The following is a 24,724-nucleotide window of genomic DNA, read 5'->3' on the forward strand; positions in this document are numbered from 1 at the left end:
GAGATGTTCCAGACTTTCCAGCTCGGAGAAGCCAAGCTACCGGCCCTCCACCTGGATTCCGTGACCCTCTCGGGTAACGAATTCGCCAGGGTGTTGGCGGAATTTCCCTTCACAGTCACCCCGCAATTCTCCACGGCCGACCCCAAGCACGACGTGCAGCACCACATCCCCACGCAAGGACCACCACTGCAGGCTCCCACCCGACAAGCTCCACATTGCCAAGGAGGAGTTCCGTAAGATGGGAGTGATGGGAATCGTACGCCGCTCAGACAGCCCGTGGGCATCCCCATGGTGCCCAAGTCCGCAGGAGGCTGGATGCCCAGTGGAGACTACAGAAAGCTCAACGATGCCACAACCGCTGATAGATAGCCGGTACCCCACATCCAGGACTTCACAGCGAACCTGCATGGAGCGACCATCTTCTCGAAAATCGACCTGGTCAGGTGATACCATCAGATCCCAGTACACCCCGACGGCGTGTCCAAGACAGCCAACATCACCTCGTTCGGCTTGTCCGAATTCCTGAGGATGCCTTTCGGTCTCAAGAATGCAGCCCAAACTTTCCAAAGGCTCATGGACTCGGTGGGACGCGGCCTGGATTTTGCTTTCATTTACTTGGACAATATCCTGGTGGTCAGCAGTTTGCACCAAGAGTACGTGGGACATTTGCACCAGCTCTGTCAATGCCTGAGTGACCACGGACTGGCAAGCAATCCAGCGAGGTGCCAGTTCAGGCTGACGGAGATTGACTTCTTTGGCGACAGAGTCAACCGACATGGCGCAGTTCCCCTACCGGACAAGGTCGAGGCCATCCGCCAGTTCCCCAAGCCCAGCACGGTCAAGGGCCTGCAGGAGTTCGTAGATGGTCAACTTTTATCATCGGTTCGTGTCGGCGGTGGCCCACATCATGAGACCCTGATGGCTGGCAATGCCAAAGAAGTGGCATGGGACGCGGAGTCCACGGAGGTGTTCGAGCAGGCCAAGGAGGCGGTGGCGAAGGTCGCCCTCCTAGTGGACCCGAGAGTCGATGTACCCACGGCACTCACAGTCGACGCTTCCGACACGGCAGTCGGTGGAGTCCTGGAGCAGCTCGTCGAGGACCAGTGGTGACCACTCGCTTTCTTCAGCCGGCACCTACGGCCACCAGAGGTGAAGTACAGCGCCTTCGACAGAGAGTTGCTAGTGCTCTACCTGGCTATCCGGCATTTCCTCGAGGGAAGGGAGTTCACCGTGTATACGGACCACAAGCCCCTCGCCTTCGCACTGGCCAAGGTATCGGACCAATGGTCGGCTCGTCAGCAGAGGCACCTGTCCTTTATTTCAGAATTCACCACAGACGTCCGCCACATCGCAGGGAAGAACAAAGTCGTCGCCGACACACTCTCTCCCCTCTGCCTCCACTCAGTAGGCATATCATCCTCAGGAATAGACTACGCAGCATTGACGGAAGCACAACATCGTCACCGACACACTGTCTCCCCTCTGCCTCCACTCAGTAGGCGTATCATCCTCAGGAATAGACTACGCAGTATTGACGGAAGCACAACATCGTCACCGACACACTGTCTCCCCTCTGCCTCCACTCAGTAGGCATATCGTCCTCAGGAATAGACTATGCAGCATTGACGGAAGCACAACTGTCGGACACCGAGATCCCGGCTTACCGCACTGCGGTTTTGGGGTTCCAGTTGGAGGAACCGGCCCAGTCTCCATCGGCCCGGTAGCGGATCGACTCCTGTGCGACTTTTCTACCGGAAAACCCTGACCCATGGAACCAGCGACATGGAGGCGCCAGGTGTTCGACACGCTGCACGACCTGGCCCACCCGTCCATCGGGGCATCCATCAAGCTGGTAGCGGACAGATTCATCGGGCACGGTTTGCACCATCAGGTCGGACACTGGGCCAGGACCCGTGCACACTGCCAGACCGCCAAAGTCCAGCGGCACGTGAAGGCTCCCCATCCAGCGGTTCCAGCTGATGCACAGGAGGTTCCAACACATCCGCGTGGACATCGTCGGCCCCCTGCCAGTCTCCCGGGGCACCAGGTACATCTTTACCATGGTAGACAGGTTCACCAGATGGCCGGAAGCCGTACCGCTCGCAGACACGTCCACTGAGTCCTGCATCAGGACGCTCATTGCAAACAGGATCGCCAGGTTCGGCCTCCCAACCGACATCACCTCCGACCGAGGGGCGCAGTTCATGTCTGGTTTGTGGACAGCACTGGCGCAGCTCCTGGGCACCCAGCTGCATCACACCACAGCGTACCATCCCCAGTCCAACGGTTTGGTAGAGCGATTCCACCGGCATCTCGTCGGCCCTGATGGTGCATCTCAGGGGCCCCAACTGGACAGACAGGCTTCCCTGGGTCCTAATGGGCTCTGCACAGCCCCCAAGGAGGACCTGGGCACCTCCTCGGTGGAATTGGTCTATGGCGCCACCCTGACGGTCCCGGGCGAGTTCGTACCTGAGGCCCGAGGTTCGGACGAAACACAGCAGCAGTGCTCACGAGGTTGCTGGAGAAGGTAGGGACCCTGGCACCGGTCCCGACCTCCAGACATGGTCTCACGCCATCCTTCACCCCCAAAGACCTCCGAGACTGTGAGTATGTTTTTATTCACAGGGGCATGCACAGGACACCTCTACAGTGGCCGTACGAGGGATCCTTCAAGTTGATCCGGCACAACGGATCCACGTGTGTCGTGGAGGTGGGTGGCCGGGAAGAGACTTTTACAGTGGACCGCCTCAAACCGGTGCACTTGGACATTGAGCAACCAGTGAGGATACCCACACAGCGCCGGTGAGGCCGGGCAGGCCACCCAGGCAAGCCACACAGACTGGGGGCCCCACTCCGCTGATGGATGTTTCTTGGGGGGGGGGAGGGTGTGGCGGTCCAGACACACGGGACTCAAACCACCATCAGGTGCCGCAGGCAGGCGTCCGGCCCGCTCGGAGTGGACTTTCCGTGTACGGTCTGACGTCACGTCACAGGGGCCCATGGGAGGGGAGATTTGAATCAGTAGAGTCATTCTGAGTTCAGCTCTCTCTGCCTCTGTGTGTTCCTTTCGTAGTGCTTTGCGCAAGACTACAAGGGTGTCATTTGTGACTGTCCCTCATTCACCCACGGTCTTCCCAATGCTCAGAAGTCCCATCCATAAGAATCCTCTCCACTGCCTTCCCTACCACTGACGTGAGACTTACTGGTCAGAGAGTCACAGAAAGCTACGGCACGGAAACAGGCCCTTCGGCCATCCAGTCCATGCTGAACCATTTAAACTGCCTTGTCCCATCAACCTGCACCCGGACCACAGCCGTCCATCTCTCCCATCCGTGTACCAACCAAACTTCTCTTAAACATTGAAATCGAAATGGCATCCACCACTTGCTCAGGCAGCTCGTTCCACACTGTCGTTTCCAGGATTATTCCTGTTTCCTGACATTCAACAAAATTTTAAATCTGTTTTATTTATTTATCTATTTGGCAATAAAACACGGAGTAGGACCTTCTGACCCTTTGGGCCACACTGACTCTGCAACCCTCGACAATCCCGAGAAAGCCGATCGTCATCGTGGGACAATTTACAGTGACCAATGAACCCACCCGGTACGTCTTTGGAGAGTGGGAGGAAACCGGAGAACCCGGGGAAAACCCATGCATTCCATGGGGAGGACGGAAAGAGACTCCTTACAGATGACACAGGAATTGAACTCTGAACTCCCGACACACCAAGCTGTAATAGCGACGCGCTAACTGCTACGTTACCATGGCAACCATTAATTTATCCCACTAATTGGTGAACGATGATGTCTGCAGACTCCCCCAATTCCCTGGAGATTGCCCCACCACTGAAAGAGTCTGGGGTCGTTGAAATTCCTCCGGGTCGTATCCAGAATGGGGTCAGTGGACAGATCAGTTCTGTAACCCAACTCCAGGAAGTTGTCACTCTTCCACCGGACTCCATGACGATACAGGACCGTAGAGCGGTCTCAGCGACTGTGGGGAGACGGCTCAGGAAGATAGCTTTCCGCAGCCGTGCTCGGGCCCTCTGCCGAAATTCAAGTTGATATTCTGAGACTTACAAAAAATAACTGAGCCCCACTGATATAAACTCTGACCCTACCGTTTAACCAGCCTGGGTACTGCCCGGAGCAGTGATCCTGTGGAATGACCGTCTCTGGAATCTTCCATCCTCCAGAACTGAAACAACAATCAGAGAGTCAGTCCCTGATCTGAGGGAGTTTATTCACTCAGAGAGACATGGGAAATTACACTCACCCTGTCTGTACCCTGTCTCTGGTCAATAACCCCCGCAATCCTGGGAATTCCCTCTCTGTTGTACCTCCCCCTTGTCTCGACCCAGAGAGTGTGGGATCTTCCCTCTACCTGTATTTACTCCACATCTCAGTGTAGTCACTGATGATCCCAGTCTCCCTGCATTTCCCATTCCCACACCCCTTGTTCCCCTGTTTACATTCCCCTTCTGTGTCCAGTTTCTCAGTGATTATCTCCTCACTTTACCTGTTAAATCTGTACCATCCCACTGCAAGATTTCCATCACCCATCCATTGTCCATCGGTACACTCAGTGTTGGAACAATTCGTGCTCCTCCAGGGCTGATCCAGGACGGTGTGGGTTACACACGGATCACCGAGTGTGGAGTCTGTGACTGAGGGACAGAACGATGTTCAGTGTTAATGTGCAGCTCACGTTCCCCATCCTCTTTCTCTGCCAATCACAACCCCCATCTGCACTTCCACCCTCAGCAACCCCGAGGCACCAATAATTTTGTTATTTATTCATCCAAGATGGCGGCGCGATGCAGCTTGCGGCGGCCACTCCGGAACTGATTATCTGTTACTTGTGAAGTGGGGTGCCGTGCGCAACCATAATCGATTGAAAACGAACATGGAAGCACGGAGAAACATCGGGAAATTTCAGGAAGACCTTCTTCGTTGCTGCTGCTGTTGTGAGGTCCAGGACTCTGCTGGGAAGAACAGGCCCCCAGTCCTCGGGGTCGCGTTACCAATGGCCATTGGCAGGGGCATCATAGTGCGCTCAGCAGAGGATGGTGCTTGGAGAAGCTGTGGCGGAGGGGATGGTCGTCGGCTCAGAGGTTCGACGGACTCGGAGTCCTTTCGATGGACTCAGGTCACTTTCATTCTGTGCTGCGTCTGCGAGGCTGAGTCGGGCGGCGCCCTGGCAGTCCGTAGCGGGGGTATTCCCTTCTGCTGCCGGCGTGGGATGGCAAGTCTGTCGGGACCCTGGGGACTTGTGGAAACTGTGTGGTGATCTCTTTTGAACTTACAGTCCTTTAACATCTTGGACTACTTTACTGTGCCCATAGTCTGTTTTTTTTTATCAATTATGCTATTGTTTGCAGTGTTATAACTATAAGTTGTAATTATGTGGTTTTGTGCAGGTCTTGCAGCTTTAGTTTTTGGTCTTGTTTTCATCTGGGTGGATTTGAAGCTCCTTTCCGGAGAACGCGCTAGACCAGCGGTGGGCAAACTTTTTGACTTGTGGGCCACAAAGGGTTCTAAAATTTGACAGGGGGGCCAGACCAGGAGCAGATGGACGGAGTGTTTTGGTAATACACCTCATAAAAGAAAATAAAATATCATGGGATATGTAGAAAACATGTGCTTTAATTTCAATTGAAAATGAACAAATGCATACAACAAAATATCTGTCTTTGAAGTCCCATGGTATTTAGCTATTTATTGAAATGACTTTTAAAACACTGAAAATTAAATGAATAAAATACAGCTTTTTTAATAGTAACAGTTATTATTTTAAAGCACTGAAAATTCTGTTATCCTTCAAGATATTATCATCATCACTCTCCTCCTGACTGTCTTTATTTCGAAAACGGTAGGAGATGCAGGTCTACTTGTCCTGCTCCCTCTTATTCAATTGTCCCCTGTGCCAAAACTCAACAACGACCAGCACAAGGACAGAACAGTGACAGCGTGCCAGTATGTGGAGCGTGTTATTTGATCTGGAGCGCATTTTTTATTTTGAGAACGTACGAGCACCTGCGCACTACTCATGTCCATCACTTAACAGAAATGACATGTAACATGTAAGGCTTATTGAAAAAAATATTTTCAAATGCATTTTTTACATAACACAACGAAGAAACTTATTTTTAATTTCAGTGGGAACAGTGTTGTTGGTCTCTCTTTTTAGCCAGCGCATCAAAGTCTGGATTTAGTTTTGTTGTGGCGATTCTCAGGATGGATCTGAGGTGTTGGTCAGTTAACTTGGATCTGTGGCTGGCTTTGATGATGTTCATGACGCTGAACGCCTGTTCACACAAATAGGTCGAGCCGAACAAATAGTAAAGCGCAAATGTGGAGTAATACGCTGCACCTCAACAAAGGAAAATGTTTATAGAGTGCGTCATCTATTGGGAAAATGCAAGAAATGTGGGGAAAAAACGTTAACAAGGTTTATTAATATAATTTCATAAAGTTCTGCAGGCCGGATTAAAAATGGTGGGGAGGGCTTTTCCTGTGATGGACTGGGCTGCATCCACTACTGTTCTGATCTTGGGCATTGGTGTTTCCATACCAGGCTGTCATGCAACCAGTCAGAAATAGTCTCCACCACACATCTATAGAAGTTGGTCAAAGCTTTAGGTGACAGACTGAATCTGTTCAAACTTCTCAGAAAGTCGAGGAGCTGCCATGCTTTCTTTGTAATGACACTTACATACTGGTCCCAGGACAGATCCTCTTATCGTACAAGACGTCTGTTCAAGAGTCTGATGACAGTGGGGGTAGAAGCTATCCTTGAGCCTGGTGGTACGTGCTTTCAGACTTTTGTATCTACTGCCCGATGGGAGGGGAGATGAGAGAATGTCTGGGGTGGGGTATTTGATTATGCTGGCTGCTTTACTGAGGCAGCAAGAAGGGTAAACAATGTCTGTCTGTACTTCTTGCCATAGTAATTCTAATATTCTAATAATGTGTTTTAAAGATCTAGTAATAATCAGTTTATAATAATAAATTATAACTGAAGACACAGCGGATTTCTATAGATGTACTGTGGAGATCATTGTAACTGGTTGCATCACTGACTGATATGGAGATACCAAAGCACAGGATTGAAAAAAACTACTGAGGGTTGTAAACTCAACCATCTCCATCATGGTCACTGGCCTCCCCACCATCGAGGACATCTTCAAAAGCCCTCTTCTCCTCCACATTCCTCTCCCTAAACTCGAACCTGATGACTAACTTCCCACTCTGTCCCCAATACCATCCCTACAAACTTATAAAAACAACTAAACCGGAGGCATGATGTTGATGGAGAGCTCAGCCAGGCACCAGCTTGACCATCTATTGTACAACACACCCAGACACCATCTTGACCATCTAATGCGGGCTTCAACGATTACCTCCACAAGGTCCACCCTGAAGCTCCCCGGATACGACGGTACCTGCCGCCTGGAGCCTTTCCTGGGGCAAGTCAAACTTGCCACATGGCTCAATGTGTGGAGCCCCACAGAGACAGCGGTTTTCTGTGCCCTGGAACTGGAGGGAGAGGGATACCATGGGCCCTCCTCGACCGAGCGCCAGGCTAACAGTGAAACTACAGGGCCCTCATAGCGCACTGGAGCTGTGTTTCGAGTGGAGGCAACAGGAGGAAGCAATGAGGGAAGAACTCTGCAGCAGACGGCACTGGACGGCAGAACGCCTGATCATACCCACTGTGCTGGGCATGGCTACCCCCAGTTCCCTCCCGCAGCCCAGGAAGAGCTTGCCCTCCACGCCTTTGTAAAGGGGCTGACACCAGAGTGCCTTCGGCAGCACGTTCACCTGACTCACCACCGTCGCTGACTGAGGTGCTGGCACTGACGGAGAGGGCAGAAGCAATTTTAGCCCCTCAAGGTGGTCCAGCATTGCCCCACATGCTGCGAGCCCGGGCTCCTGTCACCGAGGTGGAGAAGGAAACTGACGTGGAGGAGCCCGTGAGACAGGCCCGATCAGCGCCATGCCAAGGGCCACAAATTGATCTCTGCTACCGGTGCAGTGAGGCAGGCCATCCGGACCAGGTCAGCACCACACCGGCACCACGCCACAGCCCAGCGCTGCCATCAGGAATCCCCGAGCGGTCGACACCGCCCAAATCCTCCAGCAGAACCCCTCCGTTGTCACCTATCCGGGTGGGTGAAGAGCAAGGCTTATACGTGGACAGTGTGATGGAGGACATCAGATGCCGTGTGTTGGTGGACATGGGGTCTCTCTCATCCGTCCCAGTATCCTCCCCAACACGGACCACCCATCTCCGCCTGGGTGGATAATAACGTGGTCCAACTGGCTACGGGCACCGGCAGCCACGCGGTGATGAGAGGGAAGAGGTGACTGCACATCGGAGTGGGGATAAACACAGTGGAGCACGCGGTGTTGAGAGGGAAGAGGTGACTGCACATCGGAATGGGGATAAACACGGTGGAGCACGCGGTGATGAGAGGGAAGAGGTGACTGCACATCGGAATGGGGATAAACACGGTGGAGCACGCGGTGTTGAGAGGAAAGAGGTGACTGCGCATCGGAATGGGGATAAACACGGTGGAGCACGCGGTGTTGAGAGGGAAGAGGTGACTGCGCATCGGAATGGGGATAAACAAGGTGGAGCACGCGGTGTTGAGAGGGAAGAGGTGACTGCGCATCGGAGTGGGGATAAACACGGTGGAGCACGCGGTGTTGAGAGGGAAGAGGTGACTGCGCATCGGAATGGGGATAAAGACGGTGGAGCACGCGGTGATGAGAGGGAAGAGGTGACTGCGCATCGGAATGGGGATAAACACGGTGGAGCACGCGCTGTTGAGAGGGAAGAGGTGACTGCACATCGGAATGGGGATCAACACGGTGGAGCACGCGGTGTTGAATGGGAAGAGGTGACTGCACATAGCAGTGGGGATAAACTCGGTGGAGCACGCGGTGTTGAAAGGGAAGAGGTGACTGCGCATCGGAATGGGGATAAACACGGTGGAGCACGCGGTGCTGAGAGGGAAGAGGTGACTGCGCATCGGAATGGGGATAAACACGGTGGAGCACGTGGTGATGAGAGGGACGTGGTGACTGCACATCGGAGTGGGGATAAACACAGTGGAGCACGCGGTGTTGAGAGGGAAGAGGTGACTGCACATCGGAGTGGGGATAAACACAGTGGAGCACGCGGTGTTGAGAGGGAAGAGGTGACTGCGCATCGGAATGGGAATGAACACGGTGGAGCACGCGGTGATGAGAGGGAAGAGGTGACTGCACATCGGAATGGGGATAAACACGGTGGAGCACGCGGTGATGAGAGGGAAGAGGTGACTGCGCATCGGAATGGGGATAAACACGGTGGAGCACGCGGTGATGAGAGGGAAGAGGTGACTGCGCATCGGAATGGGGATAAACACGGTGGAGCACGCGGTGTTGAAAGGGAAGAGGAGACTGCACATCGGAATGGGGATGATCACGGTGGAGCACGCGGTTTTGAGAGGGAAGAGGTGACTGCGCATCGGAATGGGGATAAACACGGTGGAGCACGCGGTGTTGAGAGGGAAAAGGTGACTGCGCATCGGAATGGGGATAAACACGATGGAGCACGCGGTGTTGAGAGGGAAGAGGTGACTGCGCATCGGAATGGGGATAAACACGGTGGAGCACGCGGTGTTGAGAGGGAAGAGGTGACTGCACATTGGAGTGGGGATAAACACGGTGTAGCACGCGATGATGAGAGGGAAGAGGTGACTGCACATCGGAATGGGGATAAACACGGTGGAGCACGCGGTGTTGAGAGGGAAGAGGTGACTGCACATCGGAATGGGGATAAACACGGTGGAGCACGCGGTGTTGAGAGGGAAGAGGTGACTGCGCATCGGAATGGGGATAAACACGGTGGAGCACGCGGTGATGAGAGGGAAGAGGTGACTGCACATCGGAATGGGGATAAACACGGTGGAGCACGCGGTGATGAGAGGGAAGAGGTGACTGCGCATCGGAATGGGGATAAACACGGTGGAGCACGCGGTGTTGAGAGGGAGGAGGTGACTGCACATCGGAATGGGGATAAACACGGTGGAGCACGCGGTGTTGAGACGGAAGATGTGACTGCACATCGGAATGGGGATAAACACGGTGGAGCACGCGGTGTTGAGAGGAAAGAGGTGACTGCGCATCGGAATGGGGATAAACACGGTGGAGCACGCGGTGATGAGAGGGAAGAAGTGACTGCACATCGGAATGGGGATAAACACGGTGGAGCACGCGGTGTTGAGAGGGAAGAGGTGACTGCGCATCGGAAAGGGGATGAACACGGTGGAGCACGCGGTGTTGAGAGGGAAGAGGTGAATGCACATCGGAATGGGGATAAACACGGTGGAGCACGTGGTGATGAGAGGGAAGAGGTGACTGCACATCGGAGTGGGGATAAACACAGTGGAGCACGCGGTGTTGAGAGGGAGGAGGTGACTGCACATCGGAATGGGGATAAACACGGTGGAGCACGCGGTGATGAGAGGGAAGAGGTGACTGCACATCGGAGTGGGGATAAACACGGTTGAGCACGCGATGTTGAGAGGGAAGTGGTGACTGCACATTGGAGTGGGGATAAATACAGTGGACCATGCGGTGTTGAGAGGGAAGAGGTGACTGCGCATCGGAATGGGAATAAACACGGTGGAGCACGCAGTGATGATAGGGAAGAGGTGAGGTGACTGCACATCGGAATGGTGTTAAACACGGTGGAGCACGCGGTGTTGAGAGGGAAGAGGTGACTGCACATAGCAGTGGGGATAAACTCGGTGGAGCACGCGGTGTTGAGAGGGAAGAGGTAACTGCACATCGGAATGGGGATAAACTCGGTGGAGCACGCCGTGTTGAGAGGGAAGAGGTGACTGCGCATCGGAGTGGGGATAAACACGGTGGAGCACGCGGTGTTGAGAGGGAAGAGGTGACTGCGCATCGGAGTGGGGATAAACACGGTGGAGCACGCGGTGTTGAGAGGGAAGAGGTGACTGCGCATCGGAATGGGGATAAACACGGTGGAGCACGCGGTGTTGAGAGGGAAGTGGTGACTGCACATCGGAGTGGGGATAAACACGGTGGAGCACGCGGTGTTGAGGGGGAAGAGGTGACTGCACATCGAAATGGGGATAAACACGGTGGCGCACGCGGTGATGAGAGGGAAGAGGTGACTGCACATCGGAATGGGGATAAACACGGTGGAGCACGCGGTGTTGAATGGGAAGAGGTGACTGCACATCGGAATGGGGATAAACACGGTGGAGCACGCGGTGTTGAGAGGGAAGAGGTGACTGCACATCGGAATGGGGATAAACACGGTGGAGCACGCGGTGTTGAGAGGGAAGAGGTGACTGCGCATCGGAATGGGGATAAACACGGTGGAGCACGCGGTGTTGAGAGGGAAGAGGTAACTGCACATCGGAGTGGGGATAAACACGGTGGAGCACGCGGTGATGAGAGGGAAGAGGTGACTGCGCATCGGAATGGGGATAAACACGGTGGAGCACGCGGTGATTAGAGGGAAGAGGTGACTGCGCATCGGAATGGGGATAAACACGGTGGAGAACGCGGTGATGAGAGGGAAGAGGTGACTGCGCATCGGAATGGGGATAAACACGGTGGAGCACGCGGTGTTGAGAGGGAAGAGGTGACTGCGCATCGGAATGGGGATAAACACGGTGGAGCACGCGGTGTTGAGAGGGAAGAGGTGACTCCGCATCGGAATGGGGATAAACACGGTGGAGCACGTGGTGATGAGAGGGACGTGGTGACTGCGCATCGGAATGGGGATAAACACAGTGGAGCACACGGTGTTGAGAGGGAAGAGGTGACTGCGCATCGGAATGGGGATAAACACGATGGAGCACGCGGTGTTGAGAGGGAAGAGGTGACTGCACATCGGAATGGGGATAAACACGGTGGAGCACGTGGTGATGAGAGGGAAGAGGTGACTGCACATCGGAGTGGGGATAAACACAGTGGAGCACGCGGTGTTGAGAGGGAGGAGGTGACTGCACATCGGAATGGGGATAAACACGGTGGAGCACGCGGTGATGAGAGGGAAGAGGTGACTGCACATCGGAGTGGGGATAAACACGGTTGAGCACGCGGTGTTGAGAGGGAAGTGGTGACTGCACATTGGAGTGGGGATAAATACAGTGGACCATGCGGTGTTGAGAGGGAAGAGGTGACTGCGCATCGGAATGGGAATAAACACGGTGGAGCACGCGGTGATGAGAGGGAAGAGGTGAGGTGACTGCACATCGGAATGGTGTTAAACACGGTGGAGCACGCGGTGTTGAGAGGGAAGAGGTGACTGCACATAGCAGTGGGGATAAACTCGGTGGAGCACGCGGTGTTGAGAGGGAAGAGGTGACTGCACATCGGAATGGGGATAAACTCGGTGGAGCACGCGTTGTTGAGAGGGAAGAGGTGACTGCACATCGGAATGGGGATAAACTCGGTGGAGCACGCGGTGTTGAGAGGGAAGAGGTGACTGCGCATCGGAGTGGGGATAAACACGGTGGAGCACGCGGTGTTGAGAGGGAAGAGGTGACTGCGCATCGGAGTGGGGATAAACACGGTGGAGCACGCGGTGTTGAGAGGGAAGAGGTGACTGCGCATCGGAATGGGGATAAACACGGTGGAGCACGCGGTGTTGAGAGGGAAGTGGTGACTGCACATCGGAGTGGGGATAAACACGGTGGAGCACGCGGTGTTGAGGGGGAAGAGGTGACTGCACATCGAAATGGGGATAAACACGGTGGCGCACGCGGTGATGAGAGGGAAGAGGTGACTGCACATCGGAATGGGGATAAACACGGTGGAGCACGCGGTGTTGAATGGGAAGAGGTGACTGCACATCGGAATGGGGATAAACACGGTGGAGCACGCGGTGTTGAGAGGGAAGAGGTGACTGCACATCGGAATGGGGATAAACACGGTGGAGCACGCGGTGTTGAGAGGGAAGAGGTGACTGCGCATCGGAATGGGGATAAACACGGTGGAGCACGCGGTGTTGAGAGGGAAGAGGTAACTGCACATCGGAGTGGGGATAAACACGGTGGAGCACGCGGTGTTGAGAGGGAAGAGGTGACTGCGCATCGGAATGGGAATGAACACGGTGGAGCACTCGGTGTTGAGAGGGAAGAGGTGACTGCACATCGGAGTGGGGATAAACACAGTGGAGCACGCGGTGTTGAGAGGGAAGAGGTGACTGCGCATCGGAATGGGAATGAACACGGTGGAGCACTCGGTGTTGAGAGGGAAGAGGAGACTGCACATCGGAATGGGGATGATCACGGTGGAGCACGCGGTGATGAGAGGGAAGAGGTGACTGCACATCGGAATGGGGATAAACACGGTGGAGCACGCGGTGTTGAGAGGGAAGAGGTGACTGCGCATCGGAATGGGGATAAACACAGTGGAGCACACGGTGTTGAGAGGGAAGAGGTGACTGCGCATCGGAATGGGGATAAACACGATGGAGCACGCGGTGTTGAGAGGGAAGAGGTGACTGCACATCGGAATGGGGATAAACACGGTGGAGCACGTGGTGATGAGAGGGAAGAGGTGACTGCACATCGGAGTGGGGATAAACACAGTGGAGCACGCGGTGTTGAGAGGGAGGAGGTGACTGCACATCGGAATGGGGATAAACACGGTGGAGCACGCGGTGATGAGAGGGAAGAGGTGACTGCACATCGGAGTGGGGATAAACACGGTTGAGCACGCGGTGTTGAGAGGGAAGAGGTGACTGCGCATCGGAATGGGGATAAACACAGTGGAGCACACGGTGTTGAGAGGGAAGAGGTGACTGCGCATCGGAATGGGGATAAACACGGTGGAGCACGCGGTGTTGAGAGGGAAGAGGTGACTGCACATCGGAATGGGGATAAACACGGTGGAGCACGCGGTGTTGAAAGGGAAGAGGTGACTGCGCATCGGAATGGGGATAAACACAGTGGAGCACACGGTGTTGAGAGGGAAGAGGTGACTGCACATCGGAGTGGGGATAAACACGGTTGAGCACGCGGTGTTGAGAGGGAAGAGGTGACTGCGCATCGGAATGGGGATAAACACAGTGGAGCACACGGTGTTGAGAGGGAAGAGGTGACTGCGCATCGGAATGGGGATAAACACGATGGAGCACGCGGTGTTGAGAGGGAAGAGGTGACTGCACATCGGAATGGGGATAAACACGGTGGAGCACGTGGTGATGAGAGGGAAGAGGTGACTGCACATCGGAGTGGGGATAAACACAGTGGAGCACGCGGTGTTGAGAGGGAGGAGGTGACTGCACATCGGAATGGGGATAAACACGGTGGAGCACGCGGTGATGAGAGGGAAGAGGTGACTGCACATCGGAGTGGGGATAAACACGGTTGAGCACGCGGTGTTGAGAGGGAAGTGGTGACTGCACATTGGAGTGGGGATAAATACAGTGGACCATGCGGTGTTGAGAGGGAAGAGGTGACTGCGCATCGGAATGGGAATAAACACGGTGGAGCACGCGGTGATGAGAGGGAAGAGGTGAGGTGACTGCACATCGGAATGGTGTTAAACACGGTGGAGCACGCGGTGTTGAGAGGGAAGAGGTGACTGCACATAGCAGTGGGGATAAACTCGGTGGAGCACGCGGTGTTGAGAGGGAAGAGGTGACTGCACATCGGAATGGGGATAAACTCGGTGGAGCACGCGTTGTTGAGAGGGAAGAGGTGACTGCACATCGGAATGGGGATAAACTCGGTGGAGCACGCGGTGTTGAGAGGGAAGAGGTGACTGCGCATCGGAGTGGGGATAAACACGGTGGAGCACGCGGTGTTGAGAGGGAAGAGGTGACTGCGCATCGGAGTGGGGATAAACACGGTGGAGCACGCGGTGTTGAGAGGGAAGAGGTGACTGCGCATCGGAATGGGGATAAACACGGTGGAGCACGCGGTGTTGAGAGGGAAGTGGTGACTGCACATCGGAGTGGGGATAAACACGGTGGAGCACGCGGTGTTGAGGGGGAAGAGGTGACTGCACATCGAAATGGGGATAAACACGGTGGCGCACGCGGTGATGAGAGGGAAGAGGTGACTGCACATCGGAATGGGGATAAACACGGTGGAGCACGCGGTGTTGAATGGGAAGAGGTGACTGCACATCGGAATGGGGATAAACACGGTGGAGCACGCGGTGTTGAGAGGGAAGAGGTGACTGCACATCGGAATGGGGATAAACACGGTGGAGCACGCGGTGTTGAGAGGGAAGAGGTGACTGCGCATCGGAATGGGGATAAACACGGTGGAGCACGCGGTGTTGAGAGGGAAGAGGTAACTGCACATCGGAGTGGGGATAAACACGGTGGAGCACGCGGTGTTGAGAGGGAAGAGGTGACTGCGCATCGGAATGGGAATGAACACGGTGGAGCACTCGGTGTTGAGAGGGAAGAGGTGACTGCACATCGGAGTGGGGATAAACACAGTGGAGCACGCGGTGTTGAGAGGGAAGAGGTGACTGCGCATCGGAATGGGAATGAACACGGTGGAGCACTCGGTGTTGAGAGGGAAGAGGAGACTGCACATCGGAATGGGGATAAACTCGGTGGAGCACGCGGTGTTGAGAGGGAAGAGGTGACTGCGCATCGGAGTGGGGATAAACACGGTGGAGCACGCGGTGTTGAGAGGGAAGAGGTGACTGCGCATCGGAGTGGGGATAAACACGGTGGAGCACGCGGTGTTGAGAGGGAAGAGGTGACTGCGCATCGGAATGGGGATAAACACGGTGGAGCACGCGGTGTTGAGAGGGAAGTGGTGACTGCACATCGGAGTGGGGATAAACACGGTGGAGCACGCGGTGTTGAGGGGGAAGAGGTGACTGCACATCGAAATGGGGATAAACACGGTGGCGCACGCGGTGATGAGAGGGAAGAGGTGACTGCACATCGGAATGGGGATAAACACGGTGGAGCACGCGGTGTTGAATGGGAAGAGGTGACTGCACATCGGAATGGGGATAAACACGGTGGAGCACGCGGTGTTGAGAGGGAAGAGGTGACTGCACATCGGAATGGGGATAAACACGGTGGAGCACGCGGTGTTGAGAGGGAAGAGGTGACTGCGCATCGGAATGGGGATAAACACGGTGGAGCACGCGGTGTTGAGAGGGAAGAGGTAACTGCACATCGGAGTGGGGATAAACACGGTGGAGCACGCGGTGTTGAGAGGGAAGAGGTGACTGCGCATCGGAATGGGAATGAACACGGTGGAGCACTCGGTGTTGAGAGGGAAGAGGTGACTGCACATCGGAGTGGGGATAAACACAGTGGAGCACGCGGTGTTGAGAGGGAAGAGGTGACTGCGCATCGGAATGGGAATGAACACGGTGGAGCACTCGGTGTTGAGAGGGAAGAGGAGACTGCACATCGGAATGGGGATGATCACGGTGGAGCACGCGGTGATGAGAGGGAAGAGGTGACTGCGCATCGGAATGGGGATAAACACGGTGGAGCACGCGGTGTTGAGAGGGAAGAGGTGACTGCGCATCGGAATGGGGATAAACACGATGGAGCACGCGGTGTTGAGAGGGAAGAGGTGACTGCACATCGGAATGGGGATAAACACGGTGGAGCACGTGGTGATGAGAGGGAAGAGGTGACTGCACATCGGAGTGGGGATAAACACAGTGGAGCACGCGGTGTTGAGAGGGAGGAGGTGACTGCACATCGGAATGGGGATAAACACGGTGGAGCACGCGGTGATGAGAGGGAAGAGGTGACTGCACATCGGAGTGGGGATAAACACGGTTGAGCACGCGGTGTTGAGAGGGAAGTGGTGACTGCACATTGGAGTGGGGATAAATACAGTGGACCATGCGGTGTTGAGAGGGAAGAGGTGACTGCGCATCGGAATGGGAATAAACACGGTGGAGCACGCGGTGTTGAGAGGGAAGAGGTGACTGCACATAGCAGTGGGGATAAACTCGGTGGAGCACGCGGTGTTGAGAGGGAAGAGGTGACTGCACATCGGAATGGGGATAAACTCGGTGGAGCACGCGTTGTTGAGAGGGAAGAGGTGACTGCACATCGGAATGGGGATAAACTCGGTGGAGCACGCGGTGTTGAGAGGGAAGAGGTGACTGCGCATCGGAGTGGGGATAAACACGGTGGAGCACGCGGTGTTGAGAGGGAAGAGGTGACTGCGCATCGGAGTGGGGATAAACACGGTGGAGCACGCGGTGTTGAGAGGGAAGAGGTGACTGCGCATCGGAATGGGGATAAACACGGTGGAGCACGCGGTGTTGAGAGGGAAGTGGTGACTGCACATCGGAGTGGGGATAAACACGGTGGAGCACGCGGTGTTGAGGGGGAAGAGGTGACTGCACATCGAAATGGGGATAAACACGGTGGCGCACGCGGTGATGAGAGGGAAGAGGTGACTGCACATCGGAATGGGGATAAACACGGTGGAGCACGCGGTGTTGAATGGGAAGAGGTGACTGCACATCGGAATGGGGATAAACACGGTGGAGCACGCGGTGTTGAGAGGGAAGAGGTGACTGCACATCGGAATGGGGATAAACACGGTGGAGCACGCGGTGTTGAGAGGGAAGAGGTGACTGCGCATCGGAATGGGGATAAACACGGTGGAGCACGCGGTGTTGAGAGGGAAGAGGTAACTGCACATCGGAGTGGGGATAAACACGGTGGAGCACGCGGTGTTGAGAGGGAAGAGGTGACTGCGCATCGGAATGGGAATGAACACGGTGGAGCACTCGGTGTTGAGAGGGAAGAGGTGACTGCACATCGGAGTGGGGATAAACACAGTGGAGCACGCGGTGTTGAGAGGGAAGAGGTGACTGCGCATCGGAATGGGAATGAACACGGTGGAGCACTCGGTGTTGAGAGGGAAGAGGAGACTGCACATCGGAATGGGGATGATCACGGTGGAGCACGCGGTGATGAGAGGGAAGAGGTGACTGCGCATCGGAATGGGGATAAACACGGTGGAGCACGCGGTGATGAGAGGGAAGAGGTGACTGCACATCGGAATGGGGATAAACACGGTGGAGCACGCGGTGTTGAGAGGGAAGAGGTGACTGCGCATCGGAATGGGGATAAACACAGTGGAGCACACGGTGTTGAGAGGGAAGAGGTGACTGCGCATCGGAATGGGGATAAACACGATGGAGCACGCGGTGTTGAGAGGGAAGAGGTGACTGCACATCGGAATGGGGATAAACACGGTGGAGCACGTGGTGATGAGAGGGAAGAGGTGACTGCACATCGGAGTGGGGATAAACACAGTGGAGCACGCGGTGTTGAGAGGGAGGAGGTGACTGCACATCGGAATGGGGATAAACACGGTGGAGCACGCGGTGATGAGAGGGAAGAGGTGACTGCACATCGGAGTGGGGATAAACACGGTTGAGCACGCGGTGTTGAGAGGGAAGTGGTGACTGCACATTGGAGTGGGGATAAATACAGTGGACCATGCGGTGTTGAGAGGGAAGAGGTGACTGCGCATCGGAATGGGAATAAACACGGTGGAGCACGCGGTGATGAGAGGGAAGAGGTGAGGTGACTGCACATCGGAATGGTGTTAAACACGGTGGAGCACGCGGTGTTGAGAGGGAAGAGGTGACTGCACATAGCAGTGGGGATAAACTCGGTGGAGCACGCGGTGTTGAGAGGGAAGAGGTGACTGCACATCGGAATGGGGATAAACTCGGTGGAGCACGCGTTGTTGAGAGGGAAGAGGTGTCTGCACATCGGAATGGGGATAAACTCGGTGGAGCACGCGGTGTTGAGAGGGAAGAGGTGACTGCGCATCGGAGTGGGGATAAACACGGTGGAGCACGCGGTGTTGAGAGGGAAGAGGTGACTGCGCATCGGAATGGGGATAAACACGGTGGAGCACGCGGTGTTGAGAGGGAAGTGGTGACTGCACATCGGAGTGGGGATAAACACGGTGGAGCACGCGGTGTTGAGGGGGAAGAGGTGACTGCACATCGAAATGGGGATAAACACGGTGGCGCACGCGGTGATGAGAGGGAAGAGGTGACTGCACATCGGAATGGGGATAAACACGGTGGAGCACGCGGTGTTGAATGGGAAGAGGTGACTGCACATTGGAATGGGGATAAACACGGTGGAGCACGCGGTGTTGAGAGGGAAGAGGTGACTGCACATCGGAATGGGGATAAACACGGTGGAGCACGCGGTGTTGAGAGGGAAGAGGTGACTGCGCATCGGAATGGGGATAAACACGGTGGAGCACGCGGTGTTGAGAGGGAAGAGGTAACTGCACATCGGAGTGGGGATAAACACGGTGGAGCACGCGGTGTTGAGAGGGAAGAGGTGACTGCGCATCGGAATGGGAATGAACACGGTGGAGCACTCGGTGTTGAGAGGGAAGAGGTGACTGCACATCGGAGTGGGGATAAACACAGTGGAGCACGCGGTGTTGAGAGGGAAGAGGTGACTGCGCATCGGAATGGGAATGAACACGGTGGAGCACTCGGTGTTGAGAGGGAAGAGGAGACTGCACATCGGAATGGGGATGATCACGGTGGAGCACGCGGTGATGAGAGGGAAGAGGTGACTGCGCATCGGAATGGGGATAAACACGGTGGAGCACGCGGTGATGAGAGGGAAGAGGTGACTGCACATCGGAATGGGGATAAACACGGTGGAGCACGCGGTGTTGAGAGGGAAGAGGTGACTGCACATCGGAATGGGGATAAACACAGTGGAGCACACGGTGTTGAGAGGGAAGAGGTGACTGCGCATCGGAATGGGGATAAACACGATGGAGCACGCGGTGTTGAGAGGGAAGAGGTGACTGCGCATCGGAATGGGGATAAACACGGTGGAGCACGTGGTGATGAGAGGGAAGAGGTGACTGCACATCGGAGTGGGGATAAACACAGTGGAGCACGCGGTGTTGAGAGGGAGGAGGTGACTGCACATCGGAATGGGGATAAACACGGTGGAACACGCGGTGATGAGAGGGAAGAGGTGACTGCACATCGGAGTGGGGATAAACACGGTTGAGCACGCGGTGTTGAGAGGGAAGTGGTGACTGCACATTGGAGTGGGGATAAATACAGTGGACCATGCGGTGTTGAGAGGGAAGAGGTGACTGCGCATCGGAATGGGAATAAACACGGTGGAGCACGCGGTGATGAGAGGGAAGAGGTGAGGTGACTGCACATCGGAATGGTGTTAAACACGGTGGAGCACGCGGTGTTGAGAGGGAAGAGGTGACTGCACATAGCAGTGGGGATAAACTCGGTGGAGCACGCGGTGTTGAGAGGGAAGAGGTGACTGCACATCGGAATGGGGATAAACTCGGTGGAGCACGCGGTGTTGAGAGGGAAGAGGTGACTGCACATCGGAGTGTGGATAAACACGGTGGAGCACGCGGTGTTGAGAGGGAAGAGGTGACTGCGCATCGGAGTGGGGATAAACACGGTGGAGCACGCGGTGTTGAGAGGGAAGAGGTGACTGCGCATCGGAATGGGGATAAACACGGTGGAGCACGCGGTGTTGAGAGGGAAGTGGTGACTGCACATCGGAGTGGGGATAAACACGGTGGAGCACGCGGTGTTGAGGGGGAAGAGGTGACTGCACATCGAAATGGGGATAAACACGGTGGCGCACGCGGTGATAAGAGGGAAGAGGTGACTGCACATCGGAATGGGGATAAACACGGTGGAGCACGCGGTGATGAGAGGGAAGAGGTGACTGCACATCGGAATGGGGATAAACACGGTGGAGCACGCGGTGTTGAGAGGGAAGATGTGACTGCACATCGGAATGGGGATAAACACGGTGGAGCACGCGGTGTTGAGAGGAAAGAGGTGACTGCGCATCGGAATGGGGTTAAACACGGTGGAGCACGCGGTGATGAGAGGGAAGAGGTGACTGCACATCGGAATGGGGATAAACACGGTGGAGCACGCGGTGTTGAGAGGGAAGAGGTGACTGCGCATCGGAAAGGGGATGAACACGGTGGAGCACGCGGTGTTGAGAGGGAAGAGGTGACTGCACATCGGAATGGGGATAAACACGGTGGAGCACGTGGTGATGAGAGGGAAGAGGTGACTGCACATCGGAGTGGGGATAAACACAGTGGAGCACGCGGTGTTGAGAGGGAGGAGGTGACTGCACATCGGAATGGGGATAAACACGGTGGAGCACGCGGTGATGAGAGGGAAGAGGTGACTGCACATCGGAGTGGGGATAAACACGGTTGAGCACGCGGTGTTGAGAGGGAAGTGGTGACTGCACATTGGAGTGGGGATAAATACAGTGGACCATGCGGTGTTGAGAGGGAAGAGGTGACTGCACATCGGAATGGGGATAAACACGGTGGAGCACGCGGTGTTGAGAGGGAAGAGGTGACTGCGCATCGGAATGGGGATAAACACGGTGGAGCACGCGGTGTTGAGAGGGAAGAGGTGACTGCGCATCGGAATGGGGATAAACACGGTGGAGCACGCGGTGCTGAGAGGGAAGATGTGACTGCGCATCGGAGTGGGGATAAACACGGTGGAGAACGCAGTGATGAGAGGGAAGAGGTGACTGCACATCGGAATGGGGATAAACACGGTGGAGCACGTGGTGATGAGAGGGAAGAGGTGACTGCACATCGGAATGGGGATAAACACGGTGGAGCACGTGGTGATGAGAGGGACGTGGTGACTGCACATCGGAGTGGGGATAAACACAGTGGAGCACGCGGTGTTGAGAGGGAAGAGGTGACTGCACATCGGACTGGGGATAAACACGGTGGAGCACGCGGTGTTGAGAGGGAAGAGGTGACTGCACATCGGAATGGGGATAAACACAGTGGAGCACTCGGTGTTGAGAGGGAGGAGGAGACTGCACATCGGAATGGGGATAAACACGGTGGAGCACGCGGTGTTGAGAGGGAAGAGGTGACTGCGCATCGGAATGGGAATGAACACGGTGGAGCACGCGGTGTTGAGAGGGAAGAGGTGACTGCGCATCGGAATGGGGATAAACACGGTGGAGCACTCGGTGTTGAGAGGGAAGAGGTGACTGCGCATCGGAATGGGGATAAACACGGTGGAGCACTCGGTGTTGAGAGGGAAGAGGTGACTGCGCATCGGAATGGGGATAAACACGGTGGAGCACGCGGTGTTGAGAGGGAAGAGGTGACTGCATATAGGAATGGGGATAAACACAGTGGAGCACGCGGTGTTGAGAGGGAAGAGGTGACAACACATCGGAATGGGGATAAACACAGTGGAGCACGCGGTGTTGAGAGGGAAGAGGTGACTGCACATCGGAATGGGGATAAACACGGTGGCGCACGCGGTGATAAGAGGGAAGAGGTGACTGCACATCGGAATGGGGATAAACACGGTGGAGCACGTGGTGATGAGAGGGAAGAGGTGACTGCACATCGGAGTGGGGATAAACACAGTGGAGCACGCGGTGTTGAGAGGGAGGAGGTGACTGCACATCGGAATGGGGATAAACACGGTGGAGCACGCGGTGATGAGAGGGAAGAGGTGACTGCACATCGGAGTGGGGATAAACACGGTTGAGCACGCGGTGATGAGAGGGAAGAGGTGAGGTGACTGCACATCGGAATGGGAATAAACACGGTGGAGCACGCGGTGATGAGAGGGAAGAGGTGAGGTGACTGCACATCGGAATGGTGTTAAACACGGTGGAGCACGCGGTGTTGAGAGGGAAGAGGTGACTGCACATAGCAGTGGGGATAAACTCGGTGGAGCACGCGGTGTTGAGAGGGAAGAGGTGACTGCACATCGGAATGGGGATAAACTCGGTGGAGCACGCGGTGTTGAGAGGGAAGAGGTGACTGCGCATCGGAGTGGGGATAAACACGGTGGAGCACGCGGTGTTGAGAGGGAAGAGGTGACTGCGCATCGGAGTGGGGATAAACACGGTGGAGCACGCGGTGTTGAGAGGGAAGAGGTGACTGCGCATCGGAATGGGGATAAACACGGTGGAGCACGCGGTGTTGAGAGGGAAGTGGTGACTGCACATCGGAGTGGGGATAAACACGGTGGAGCACGTGGTGTTGAGGGGGAAGAGGTGACTGCACATCGAAATGGGGATAAACACGGTGGCGCACGCGGTGATAAGAGGGAAGAGGTGACTGCACATCGGAATGGGGATAAACACGGTGGAGCACGCGGTGATGAGAGGGAAGAGGTGACTGCGCATCGGAATGGGGATAAACACGGTGGAGCACGCGGTGTTGAGAGGGAGGAGGTGACTGCACATCGGAATGGGGATAAACACGGTGGAGCACGCGGTGTTGAGAGGGAAGATGTGACTGCACATCGGAATGGGGATAAACACGGTGGAGCACGCGGTGTTGAGAGGAAAGAGGTGACTGCGCATCGGAATGGGGATAAACACGGTGGAGCACGCGGTGATGAGAGGGAAGAGGTGACTGCACATCGGAATGGGGATAAACACGGTGGAGCACGCGGTGTTGAGAGGGAAGAGGTGACTGCGCATCGGAAAGGGGATGAACACGGTGGAGCACGCGGTGTTGAGAGGGAAGAGGTGACTGCACATCGGAATGGGGATAAACACGGTGGAGCACGTGGTGATGAGAGGGAAGAGGTGACTGCACATCGGAGTGGGGATAAACACAGTGGAGCACGCGGTGTTGAGAGGGAGGAGGTGACTGCACATCGGAATGGGGATAAACACGGTGGAGCACGCGGTGATGAGAGGGAAGAGGTGACTGCACATCGGAGTGGGGATAAACACGGTTGAGCACGCGGTGTTGAGAGGGAAGTGGTGACTGCACATTGGAGTGGGGATAAATACAGTGGACCATGCGGTGTTGAGAGGGAAGAGGTGACTGCGCATCGGAATGGGAATAAACACGGTGGAGCACGCAGTGATGAGAGGGAAGAGGTGAGGTGACTGCACATCGGAATGGTGTTAAACACGGTGGAGCACGCGGTGTTGAGAGGGAAGAGGTGACTGCACATAGCAGTGGGGATAAACTCGGTGGAGCACGCGGTGTTGAGAGGGAAGAGGTGACTGCACATCGGAATGGGGATAAACACGGTGGAGCACGCGGTGTTGAGAGGGAAGAGGTGACTGCACATCGGAATGGGGATAAACACGGTGGAGCACGCGGTGTTGAGAGGGAAGAGGTGACTGCACATCGGAATGGGGATAAACACGGTGGAGCACGCGGTGATGAGAGGGAAGAGGTGACTGCACATCGGAGTGGGGATAAACACGGTTGAGCACGCGGTGTTGAGAGGGAAGTGGTGACTGCACATTGGAGTGGGGATAAATACAGTGGACCATGCGGTGTTGAGAGGGAAGAGGTGACTGCGCATCGGAATGGGAATAAACACGGTGGAGCACGCAGTGATGAGAGGGAAGAGGTGAGGTGACTGCACATCGGAATGGTGTTAAACACGGTGGAGCACGCGGTGTTGAGAGGGAAGAGGTGACTGCACATAGCAGTGGGGATAAACTCGGTGGAGCACGCGGTGTTGAGAGGGAAGAGGTGACTGCACATCGGAATGGGGATAAACACGGTGGAGCACGCGGTGTTGAGAGGGAAGAGGTGACTGCACATCGGAATGGGGATAAACACGGTGGAGCACGCGGTGTTGAGAGGGAAGAGGTGACTGCACATCGGAATGGGGATAAACACGGTGGAGCACGCGGTGTTGAG

At 55.4% G+C, this 24,724-nt stretch overlaps 1 protein-coding gene across 1 annotated transcript in view; it reads right to left on the minus strand.

Moving 5' to 3' along the window:
- Positions 1-24,724, minus strand: part of LOC132384392 (uncharacterized) — a 214,422-nt gene that overhangs the window by 22,255 nt on the left and 167,443 nt on the right. Inside the window, exons 10-11 of the mRNA XM_059955498.1 lie at positions 4,522-4,669; positions 4,124-4,200 (exon numbers count right to left, since the gene is read on the minus strand). Of these exons, the coding sequence (XP_059811481.1) occupies positions 4,124-4,200; positions 4,522-4,669 (225 nt within the window). The remainder of the gene's footprint in view (positions 1-4,123; positions 4,201-4,521; positions 4,670-24,724) is intronic.

Source organism: Hypanus sabinus, chromosome 32, assembly GCF_030144855.1.
Source record: "Hypanus sabinus isolate sHypSab1 chromosome 32, sHypSab1.hap1, whole genome shotgun sequence".
Classification (NCBI taxonomy): Eukaryota; Metazoa; Chordata; class Chondrichthyes; order Myliobatiformes; family Dasyatidae; genus Hypanus; species Hypanus sabinus.